Source organism: Ptychodera flava, assembly GCF_041260155.1.
Source record: "Ptychodera flava strain L36383 chromosome 3 unlocalized genomic scaffold, AS_Pfla_20210202 Scaffold_27__1_contigs__length_13241970_pilon, whole genome shotgun sequence".
Classification (NCBI taxonomy): domain Eukaryota; kingdom Metazoa; phylum Hemichordata; class Enteropneusta; family Ptychoderidae; genus Ptychodera; species Ptychodera flava.
In genome coordinates this window covers 3,237,537-3,250,449 of record NW_027248281.1, presented here as the reverse complement: position 1 = coordinate 3,250,449, position 12,913 = coordinate 3,237,537, and the positions used below count along the sequence as shown (strand labels likewise).

The following is a 12,913-nucleotide window of genomic DNA, read 5'->3' as shown; positions in this document are numbered from 1 at the left end:
TGTCTGTCTGGTCTGCCTGCCTGCCTGTCTGTCTGCCTGAGGCTGTCTGCCCCCTCTTCTCTCTCTCTCTCCCCTCTCTCTCTCTCTCTCTCTCTCTCTCTCTCTCTCTCTCTCTCTCTCTCTCTCTCTCTCTCTCTCTCTCTCTCTCTCTCTTCTCTCTCTCTCTCTCTCTCAATAATTTATGTATTAATACATACACGTACACAATTATGGCATATTATTCTCAGTTTTGAGAGGTCATCTACAGTCTTATTATGATTTCAATAAACAGTTTACTTCTTCTATTTCCAGCCCAATGATTTTGTTGATATTAATATGGTCGAATCTTTTTCAATTCATAACTTTCCAATCATGAACCCATTTTTCACATAAATTGAGTGCAAAAAAAAATTCAAATGGAATATTTCCAACTTGGAATCTATCTTTTTGGAAGTGCTGTAATGTGTAATTTCAAAATAAACCATTTACAACGAAATTTTTGAATACATACATTAAATGGACAAAATTCCTGCTCTACTCAAATATGCTTTTGATGTGAATTGATATTTTGCAGATTGGCCACATATTTGCAGTTATTTGATAAGAAAATATTTCACTTACAATTCATAAACAACCTGCCCGAATCAGATGCAGCATTATGTAATGATTTCGACATGCATTGGCCATCGTTTTGAAAATGAGTAAACAAAACCACCCGTCGATTTATTCTGCAAGTCTTCATGAGTTCAATATATAATGACAACAGAAAGGTATGAAATCTACCAACACCTGTTGACATTATCTCGTGTAAGTCTGTCAATGATGCATGAGTCGATGATGGCGCATTTTCCCTGAAAAGTGAACAAGACAGAGTTACATCTGACTTACCAAATTAATCCTGGAAGGATTTTAATTGGTTTTCGAGCCTTGTTTGCCTAAAATACCGCCGTAGCCAATTTACACTGATCTTTAAATTATCTCAAAATCTCGCTGTGTATTTAACCATCTAATTGACCAGTTTTTTTCCTGCAGTCTCACCAAATGCATATTACAAACGGTCTTTGTCTCGGCATTATTATTCTAAGCAAGTTAAGGAGCATTATACTGATATATTACCATTTTATCACAACCGAAACAAGTTCTCATCCAATAAGAGCGACATACTGCAATAGGTGTGTACGCTGATGTAATATAATTGGCAATTACGATCCGATCAGGAGTCTATGAAATGCTTCACAGAGTCCGCTTACACGTGTAATACTTGACTTGGCCACCATGATGTTGTAATGTACTGAACAGCAGCCTTCGGTGTGTCTCAGCGTATTCTGTGATGGCAGGTACGTGCACAGCGTGGCAGTGACTAGATTTAGCAGGTATGAACCCTAAAATTGATACATATCTATGTGACTATTCACGAGGTGTACTAGTGGCCAGATATGGCAGGAATATCAGAGAGGTACGACTGTTATATAAATTTTAAGAAGGAGGACTATTCATAATGAGATGAAACACAGCAATACAAAATCTTCTGCGATGTGATGACATGGGCCACGGTCCCTTTGTCACGTGATAGAAGACCGTGCATCGGCATACAATAGGACGGTGGGTTTACTGACGTCAACATGAGAAAACACATGATGTTAAATCACAATGGTAGGCTAGAGGGCAGTTTAATGTTCCTCTCGATGTCAGCGAAAGTCACACAAACCTAGAGATGCATTTCTGTGGAGTGAGTCAAAACACTCTATGGGTTGATGTCGATCATTGAAAATTGGGAAAACTTGTCAATTTGGCATTGAGAGTTTGAACTTGCCCTTGTATCATAGCACGAGATAAAGCGATCAAGACCAGATCAACATTCACAGATATTTCAGCCAATGATTGCTTATGACGTAATATAAATTGAGGAGGTTGTATAGGAAAAAAATGCGAGACTGGAGCGAGAAAATGAGGCTTTCTCGCAATTGGTGAGAATCTCTTGTTATTCTCACTGCATACTGGTGAGCAGTGAGAAATGCACTCCTTGGTGAGATAATAGATTCTCAACGGTGAGAATGGAAATTCTCACCAAACACTGTGAGAATGGTAATTTTTACGGTGAGAATGAATTATACTCATCATTCACTGGTGAGAATCAACAAACTCTTTGTTCACTGGTGAGAATTAACCAGATTGATTCACATAAGTGTATAACAAGCCTGGCCGATTCACACCAATGAATGGTGAGTCTCGTTGATTTTCACCGTAAAAATTGAGTTATAGCACGACCGTATGATCATAAGACAACAGTGAGTTTGACCAGCGAGAATATTTGCACTTGAACCTGCTGATATCAACATCTCACTTTCGCAGAGCAGTCTTCTGTATCAGAGTTGAATGAAGGTGTAACACGAGTTACAGGACAAGAGTTCATGAACCATGACCTCCGAGTTCGCAACCACGCCATAATGCTTGGTGTGTAAGGTATGTTTGCACAATTTCAAAGGTTACGTTACCTGAGAAATATTGTAGGGTGTGTCAGTAAATTGTCCCTGTGAGCTACGGATCACAGCCTGAGCAAAAGTTCACGGATTTATGTCATAAATCATCTGATATATTTGTGTACCAAACATGTTGTATCAAGCTATAATCACTCAAAAATGTTTGAAATTATCGTTGTTCTTTAAATTACGGAGCTACAACCACAGTCCCCTGTGATCTATTCCGCTCTTGGACTATGCGCCCCATAGACGTGTCATGCATACACACGTCTACGGGGCGCATAGTCCAAGAGCGGAATATATCACAGGGGACTGTGTTACAACCTTGTATCTCAGGCAACCTTTGATGGTTACGTGCGTGTAACATGTAAATGTTACTCTTCATCTACTTACAACTATTTTTTCTTCTCCATGTAATTGTATTTCATGTCTTTTCTACCATGACGTATAATTGTTTCGTCATTATCGAACCAATCACGTGAACAGAAGCCACCGTAGCTGCCTTCATGCACGTGATTCTGTCATGACGCAGTACAGTGTGCGTTTGCACTGTACAAAGAGCGCCGGAAACGACAGAATAACGAAATTGGAAATACCCAACATGATATTTTGAGTTCCACGATATCGTCAGATCATTAAGTGTCAGCATTTATGTAGGAAGCGACCTCGATAATCTATGGCACGGGCACGGGATGTCACTGATGCATGTCAAGGGTCAAGCTTTATAAGTTCATCAGCCAAACTGCAGCACCCATCAACCAGTGTATATATATATATATATATATATATATATATATATATATATATATATATATATATATATATATATATATATATATATATATATATATATATATATATATGTATATATAATTAAACAATAAAGCACCACCAGCGAAGGTATATGGTATACCAAGAGTCTGACCAGCAGTTCACGACTTATATGTACGAGCGATAGCGAGTGCATTGGTCAAAAATGAGTGGTATACCGTCGCTGGGTGTGATTTATTGCTATTATATTATAACAGTGTATTGGAATTCTGGGATGAAACGTAAAAAGGGATTTTTGCACTTGCCGACAGTGAACGTGTGCCAATTACGGTATATCGCGAATATACCACGGTTCTCGACCAATCAGATCGATGCATTTGCACCATCAATATACTGGTACGATATCATATGTACTATATTACCATGCCCTGCCCGTCGCATTTTGATTGGTCGAGCTGAACCACGTGACTGACCACAAATACACAGTAATGGTTTGTTTACATGCCCGTGAATATGAATAATAAGATTAACAACTCAAAGTATCGTAACTTTACAGCTAAAATGTAAATCATAATCAATCACAAAATAAAATGGAGCACTTGTAGGTCAAGTTGAGATACTTTTTTTCTGAAAACATCTCCGAATTTGCCAATTTTTTTTACAGCGCGCGTGACAGTGCGTCGCGTATTGCTCAGTTTCTGGGGCCCAGTTGTCGTTCGCTCCTGAAATTTTCGGAAATTTTGACGTTTTCTTGGGTTCGCTGATAATATAATGGAAATAACAGACTCCGCTCTGACCATTAACGTTTATTTGTGGGCGCGGGCTCGAGGAAAGCCAAATTAACGGGCTCGGCAAGCCTCGCCCATTAATTTTTGGCTTTCCTCTCGCCCTTGCCCACAAATAAACGTTAATGGTCAGCGCGTCACCCGTTATTTCTATAGTATATGAGGCACAAGAAAACAGGTATAAATAAGTTTTATTTTTATCGTTGAAAATTTAAAAAATGACATTCCTTTCCTGTGTAATGCCCCTAATTAACTTGTCAGTGTTTATTAGTTCAGCTGCTGTGGACGGAAACGAAGATTTCAGTCATTCAATAAATTAAAGCATAACATTGTGAGGCAATAAATAAATTCATATATGGAGGGCACTTCAAAACTTTGAAAGGTACACGTCGGACGCCTCTGTCAGAGTTCCAATAAAACAATTCTTTGTTCGTTAGTAAGAAAAAAGACTTTACCAAAGTTTGTAGGTATCTAATTCAAGATACGGTGCAATCAGTGTTTACGCGTACAAGTGAAGTCAACAACACCAGATATTATAACATTACGAATTTGCATACTCTGATGTTAATGTCTGTTACCAGCACTCGGCTCTGAAAATTCAAAACGAGCTAAGACAGCCTTCAGATATGGGTTGCTGTAACCTGACATGAACCATTACGACATCGTCTATTCCCCTGTGACGTCACCAACGTGACGTGTCTGGGTGGGTGGGGGAGGCTACTGCTTTTTTCCATGCCGTACTTCCTCATTAAACTGCTGTTTTCTTTTTCTCATTCTCCGAGATTTCCTTTTCCGACTTGTCTTGGATGTCGATTTTACGTTTCCTTGACAAGTTTTTTTTCGCTTTTTCTCAGAATCTGCATCCGGGAAAAAAAAAGAAAATATATCAAGTGTCTTGACCACTCCCTTGATGTAAAATTTCACTTGTTCATATGTATAATATGACACTGAGCTTACTATAGATCAACAATTTAATTTTGATGTCAGTCACTCTGAGAAGTGTTGTATTTGTAAACTACAGAAAAATTCAACAAAGTGCTCAGTGTGGTCTGTTGTATAAGATGAAAAAACGCGGTGAAAAATATAAAATGGCCGGACATTTTGAAATCAATAAAATAATTGTATTAATTTATTTAAAGCACAATCATAAGAAGTTAAGTATAGAAATAAAATATCCTCGTCATCTTTAAGATTTGAAACTTGAGAGTTGGAATAATGACAACACCTACATGCGGATCACTATAATATGTGTGTAAACTTTGCATTTCCACGTTGCACATAATATATCAAAGATTCTGTGTTATTTATTTTTAGTCGTGGTTAAAATCGAAACTACTAGACTGAGAATTACATGTACATGTCTTACGAATTCACCTACAGGTAAACTGTAACATACCTTTACGTTGGACGGCCAATGAAAATCTGTAAGTGTCTTCCATCAAAAACGTCTCGTTGTTTTTCTGGAATATCATGGTGTGAATTTCCCAATCGCCGTTGTCATGTTTCCATGATACATCTTCAATAGCAACTGTCATGGTATGTTCAAAGGTTCCCGGTCTATAAGTCATACTGTAACAACCAAGGGTGTTTTCTAATCCTTCGCTTGAATTCAATTGTATTTTTAGATCCATAGGCATATTTAGGTTGTCTCCGTGTATCCCTGCCTTGGCATACAAGTAATAATTACTTGTAAGTGGGAATGAAGACTGTACTTCTACTTGAAGTGAGACTCTTTCGTGTTCTTGGACGGGAAGAATAAGTCGTGATATAAGTATCTTGAATGTTTCTGACCCAGTTGGTGCTAGATGGTGTCCTGTAAAAGTCCAGAAGTGATGTACGAACATTATTCTCAATTTCGACATGAATGGCAGAAAATGTAATTCGTTGCAAGAATTCACCAGCGATGACGCTGATAAATGCAACATATGAGATTTAGTTTAATTCATAATTGTCCTGGAAATGATTGTCAGTGATCAATGTAATTCCAAAGTGGGTCCGAATTTGCATGTAGACTGGCCACAGGTTGTCATAGTTGTACATCGAAAGTCATAAAAAGCCTAACTGAATCAGCAGAGATAAGATGTTAAATTAAAAACCCTAAAATATAATGTACAAAAGTGAAAATGTATCCAAATCCCTAGTTAAGTAATATATACGGAGATCTTCCTGCCGCTACTGATTGCTGGACTCGTTCCATTCGGTACTGAAATACTCGTTACAATGCATCTCAAGTTCAAGTTACCCTACAACTCTTAGGCGTTGCATTGCTTGTACAGGTTTTAAAGGAAAAAAAAACCATAGCGTCGTTGCCGTACTTAATTGAAAGGTAAAGTCAGCAAGTGAATTAGGATCATGATATCTGCTTACACGTTGAAGTTACCGACTCATTTCAAATCCTGCTGACTGTGCACATAAGCTATTGTGATAATTTACAGTCTGATTGCGACAAAGCATTTATCTATACATAGCATACGGATATATATTACGAGAGTTAACCTTTTCCTTAAGGACAATCGTCAGATTAGGACGTTTAAAACATTTCCTTCGGTATTACAGTGAACAAATTCCATTCCGGTCGAAAACTAACCCATTGGAACTCCAATGCCTCAACACGTGCTAGTGTGGTAATGAACAATAAAACTGGCACAGAAAGCTATTTCGTATCATAAATCATTTGCACTGTACAGATCATTGAGGGAGATCTCTTCTACCGCCAATGTACAGATCTAGGCTGATATGCGTCTTGTGCATACAGACCTTCAACTACTGATTAACAGGTGGTTGATTGAATACATGCCCAGCGTATCAGCAACACCTTGTCCAATGATTGTAACGTCCAAGTGTTCGCCTATCAGTCTCTGATCACGTGCCCTGATCACGTGCTTCATAACACACGCATACGTGTTCTCAGTGCATGCAGTGGCAGGTTACATTGTTTGTGGTTGGGGAATCCCTTTCGAAAGATTCTTCACTTCAGATTACTCATACCTGTCCTCAAAGTTTTCAGTTTGAGTGGATGTGATGTGAGGCAGTAATCAACGTATTGGCGCGAGTAGGTGGGTAAATTTTACCACAAAATAATCCGAAGCAGTGTTTAACATTTACCTGATGTGATTAAAAATACATGGCGACGCCATATCAACCGTGTACAGACCTGATTATGCAAATACAGCCTGTAAAATGTATCAAAGAGCACTTACCACTCAAACGTAGAAGTATTATCACTGACACTACAACGAGATGCTTGCTGATCATTGTGGTATTCAACAAAAACTCCGTCGACAGTTTCAAAGAGTGTCTTACAAACACCTTATTGAAGACCAAACTGGTGACAGATCAGCACTTCGAGAACAACTCGCAAGCTCTGACAAACTAGGCTCAAGATCCATTTCTATTTAACTTAAGTTGTCTGGACGTGGGTGTTGGAAAAGGGGCATGTCCATATGAAGTCATGATTTGGTAATACTGCATCTATTTCATGAATGGAATACCTAACATTGTTCATTTCAATAGACAAACCAAGTTATTCAAATTCATCCACTGAATAGTGTACAAGCCATCGGTCAAGGTAAAAGTTCGTGCATTGCAAAGCCACCCGGCCCTGCTGCCCCTCATTGAAGAGAAATCCAAAATACAGTTTCTAGCATTAAGGTATTAGATAACCACGGTGAGATGGAGTGTTACCGTTTGAAATGTCGGTAAATGTTGAATCAACTAATCATACCAACGGTTTTTGTTGTATGTATCTGTGGCACAAGCCATCGGGTTCGTTGTCATGGTTACCACATCAATATTCGGAAGACAGTGAGGATTTAAAAAAAAATCTATAAAGGGAGGAGGAATGCTACTGTACATCCAATGTATTTCCATAATCAACCTCTCTGAATTGCCTGAAAGGGTTTTGTACTTTTAACTTAAGAAAATGAAGTATTCCAGAATCTCGTAAAAAGCCACATAAATCAACATTTGCATTGCTAGGTATCGTCAATGCAATTTAATTTGTTTGTGTGTTCATTGTACTGCTGCTTGAAGCTAAAGTGAACACAAATATTCAGAATATGTGAAGTAGCGTCTAAACCCACCTTGTATCTAGTTGACCAGGCAGTCCTATACGGTATACAATGAATGCAAATTAATCGACTTAGAGACAACCATCCTTTATAAGGAAACACGGATCTTGTGAGCGTAAGAAGAGATAGGGGTGAATTGAACACACATTTTAGATATTTTCAGATATGAGGATAGGATAAGTCACATCAATCAATAAGAAAGATTATCTCGACTTCCTACAATGCAATCTTACGCGTTTTACATCGATGATGCAGCATTTTACAATACTATATGTATTCGTGTGTTTTATCTAACAACACCACTTTTGCTTTCCATAAATGTACAATTTCTATAAAGGCTGAGGATTCGAAATTGTCCGACTTACGTAGAATTATCAAATTCATCAGAACCGATGGTGATTTCACTTAAACAGCTGGTTCCAGTACCTTGACGCCAAAAGAAAAAACTGCAGTGAATTATAATATTCCACTGCGAGCACAAACACTGCCAATATATTTACCTTTTAACATATTACAGTAACGTACGTTTGTCTTGTATGTCACAATAACTTACGTCACACATCGGGTCTTTGCAACGAGAAAATCATAGCAGTATTGCATCCTGAAGTTTGTCCGGCAGCAATGCAAACATTGAAGTAGGCGTTGTCAAAAATCGCCTCTCGGTACATGAGTACATGTCTAGTTGGCCCGGAGACTGATTTCATTCAACAAATTTCTAGTTACGTATACTGTGATCAGAGTTTTAGCAATCGATAAAGGTACACCCCCTTTCGAAAAGTGCTTTGAAGTGACGGCATTTGACGTATTTCTATGGGAATCTTTAATCTGTATGCCTAAGCGAATGTTGGAAAGACTGGTCTCGAAAAAACATGCTAATATAACAATATACCAAATTTACTATTTCACATTAACACTCATCTACGTCCTCGACTAGCCGTAATGGCAGTGTACACGCTAAACCTTAAAGGGGCGCTGCAGCCAACATAGTGTATTTTGCATATCAAAATCACCGTTTTTGCAAATAATCATTCAAGTTCAATTAATTTGTTAACCCAAGATTAAAATATTGGTTGAGTCCACCTTTTAGCTTGTCAAGCAGTCGTAAGTTGCGTGATAAAGAAGTGTTAATTTATGCTAATGTATGCAAATCACCCGATTTCCTGGCTTCTCTTCTCTCCCAATGTCAAGATTTCAAAAGAATTTAGCTCCACTCTGGCTATGTCAAATTTACTTACGTTTTCACATGTTCTTTAAAGGGATACAGTCGTCGGAACTGCGCTCAAAGGTCGTATTGGACCCATACGACCAATGTAAACACTGATATCCAAGGGTACGATGGTGATTGAGGAAAGTTTAAACATGTCTGTCATAATCTACATCGTATAATTTAAATGTTACAGCTATGATGATGAGGTGCGTATAGATATCGTGCACGAAATATATTGTTTTCAAACAAGATATATATAGCTATCGAACAAAGCTACTATTTGTTTGGCAATAAAATTCTTACATTTTGAATGAGAGGCATTTTAAATTTTGCTAATCATGATTTAATATTTTTTAAAGCCAGTCTTTCCATCAACCCATGACGTTTTAGAATGAGGATAGATAATGCAAAATAAAAGTATTTTTTTCCTACGCATACTCTTGTTTCAAGTGAAATATTTCATCTCAGAAAATAGTACCATGTGACTTAATTTAATTTTTATCATTAATATAAAATTGACGTTTTTTACCCCAAATATATACCCTTCATCCTTCTAGTAAATTATTGCTAAACTTTAGATTCTCTGCTTTTTGAAAATATACAGTATGAGGGGGTTTCCTTGTCATCTTAGATGAGAAAGATTCATTTGAAAAAAAAACTGTGTTAGCACTTGCAGCTCCACCTTAATTTATTGTGAACAGCGTATCAGTCCCTTGCCTCATGATTTGGAATATTCACGGGCATACCAGACTGATCACATGTGGTCATCTTGGGGATTCCCCCAGTAGTTGTCAACGGTCAAGCGATTAAGCCTGCTGACTCGTCATATCACAGCCACTGACTGTCAATGCACCACTGTGAATGTAACGATGCAGTCTATGTATAGACTTAATGTATCCTATAAATCTGACTTGAATTTCCAACGTGTAGAAGAAGTAGGCTTTGAATAGCGATAACATCGGTACCACGTGATGGTTAAATGTGTGTCATTGACCTGCCATGGCAGTTCGGCCAGAAATAATATAGTACAGAGCGATAGAACGGTAAACGGAAAACGTTCTGTCATGAACAAAATGAAACTCTGAATACAAGGTTAAGTTTCAGAGTGTGGGTCAAACAAGAAGATTTCAACCCACAATACCGTACAATACAGCTGCAGTTTTAGTAGACTGAACAAGGTTCATGAACACTGTGTCATATAGCTTCGTCTGACGATGGATGTGAAATCCTATACTTAGAATTACTTTATTTTTCATCAATAGAACCATTATACATCACTACGTTTTGTTCTACCATCTGTTTGTACGTGTGTGGCAAGGTCACGGGGTCATGATATAACAGCAAGTCTATACAAAATATTCACATAGGCACCAACATTTGCCTTTGATCCGTGTTGATTTTCCAATGATCACACCCTCTACGGTGACAACAAGTAAATTGTTATAGTTAGAGCCTATGTAACAAAGACAGACATATGAACTTGAAACGCGGAGGGGCGATTAATGTCATCCTATCACATGTCTAAGATTGTTCTAATATCTATAGAGTTTTACAAGATTCAAGTTGGCGATCGATTTGTACAACACTTCATATTGATACGGAAAACGGACTTTCCCTTCTTCCAAAGACGAACGTATCACAATTTATTCTATTCCACGATAGTTTTCGTATTTCATAGACAGCTACAGGTTGATGTCACTGGGGAATCCCCGTTGATATGACGTACAATGTTAGCCGGAAGTGTTCAGCCCTTACCAAAGTCCACTTTCTCTTTAAGTATCCAAGTCTTGGCGTTAAGTGAACACAAGTGCATCATTCTGTTCTGTACACTGCAAAACTAAATGCTACTATATTTTACTCAATGATGTGTGTCAGCAATTGATAAATAGCTCATTGCTTATCATACCAAACCGTTTAGGTCGAAGCAAGTGAAATAACTGCCCGATGTATCCTATTGTGACGTTCTTTTGAGGCGGACTTGCAGACATCGTTGTGGCGTTATTATCACCGGTCCATGTGTTGAGTTCAAAGGCTTATCTGTTGATAACTTGTGAATTAATCATTGATAATTAGAGCTTACCTGTCAAATGGAATAGCCAAAGACAAGCTGTAATGGTTGCCACACGTACTTCAGCCATTGTATGATCAGATAGCAATCTCTGTTATGTCAGGTGACACCTGTTCGCCAAAGTTTTATGACAGTGTACTGCTACTGTAATGTGCAGACACTGTAGATTGTAGATGACGATGGCCATGGTGCAGGGGGCTCCCTTAAGTGTACCAATGATCGGGGAGAACCACGCGTTCATTTTTAAAAATAGTTTACGAAGTCAACGACATGTCGCGGTGAAAATTGTCATTACACATAAGAGAAGCCGGCTAAAGCTCCGAGCCCTCAACTCAGTGAGGTCAAAGCTCCTAGCCCTCAACTAGGAAAGGTGAAAAATAATCATAAATGGAAAGTAAAAATCATTGTAATAAAAAAAATCGTTAATCAGATCAAATAGTAATTAAATAGATGCGCAGGTGCTATAACGAATGCCGCACGTGCATGCTATTAACGACTACAGGGGATTTTTAGCAAGTTGATATGTCATTCTCTATTTCCTGCTTTCAAAAATAATCTCAAAGTAAAGGTCTAAAGACTCGGAGGCAAATATCTGCACATCCGAAATTGATTATTAAGAGGTGTCGGTACGGAAAAGATTTGAAACGTTCTTTTGCGTCATTTATAGACTAGGCTATCAATAGCAATAGACTAGGCTATCAGTAACAATAGATCTAGACTAGACTATCAATAGCATGTTTATAGACTAAGCAATCAATAGCATATTTATAGACCAGGTTATCAATAGCAAAAGACTAGGCTATCAGGAGCAGAGGGGACGAAATAAATAAGATAAATAGAGTTTTGAGGAAATGAAAAGTATTTAAGTAACGAAACCTTCACTGATAGATTGGGTACACGGACTTCGAAAGCCATGTTTATTGGTGGTTAAAGAGCAAAGATATAATGACCTTTTCAGTCTACGATATAACATTTCATTTCTCATAAATACAAACAACAAAATCTTTCTCCCCTCTGTGCAATCCATCTCTTATTGTGAAAGGAGAAATGCTGATTCATCATATTTGCTAAGACCTTTTTACAATCACATTATTTTTATGTACCCTTCATTGCTCGGTTAGCAACAAGCATTTTTTTCATGAAATTTTGATAACGGGGCTTCAGCTTTATCTCCGAGCATATTGACAAAATTAAACATGATTGGAACAAATTTGGGATAATTGAATACTGAAGTAATGTCGTTTTAATCTGCAAATGTGACCTTATCTGCTTTTCTTTTTAAGTTATACACTTGTTTTTTACGAATAATTTGTAATATAGCAACATTCAGCTATATAGCACCTAACTCTTTTGATAACTTTGAAAAATATTAAGACGCAATTATCCAAAATTAGTTCCAATCGTGTTATGAGTACAACTTTCAAAGGAGAACGAAGAAATAAAATCACACAAACAGTCAACGTCAAAAACCATTAACGCGAGAATAAGGCATTTAGGACAGCCGCTGTAGAGTTACTTGTAAAGAAATGTTTTGGAACTGTATGTTGCAGAAA

General features: G+C 37.8%; 1 protein-coding gene across 1 annotated transcript; it reads right to left on the bottom strand.

Moving 5' to 3' along the window:
- Positions 1 to 4,164: 4,164 nt before the first annotated feature.
- LOC139126246 (uncharacterized) lies at positions 4,165 to 11,481 on the bottom strand. Its single transcript, XM_070692292.1, has 3 exons — positions 11,373 to 11,481; positions 5,412 to 5,828; positions 4,165 to 4,872 (listed from the first exon to the last, which is right to left on the bottom strand). Exons 1-3 carry the CDS (start codon positions 11,428 to 11,430, stop codon positions 4,733 to 4,735), a joined length of 615 nt encoding a protein of 204 aa, XP_070548393.1. The 5' UTR covers positions 11,431 to 11,481; the 3' UTR covers positions 4,165 to 4,732.
- Between the last annotated feature and the right edge of the window lie 1,432 nt (positions 11,482 to 12,913).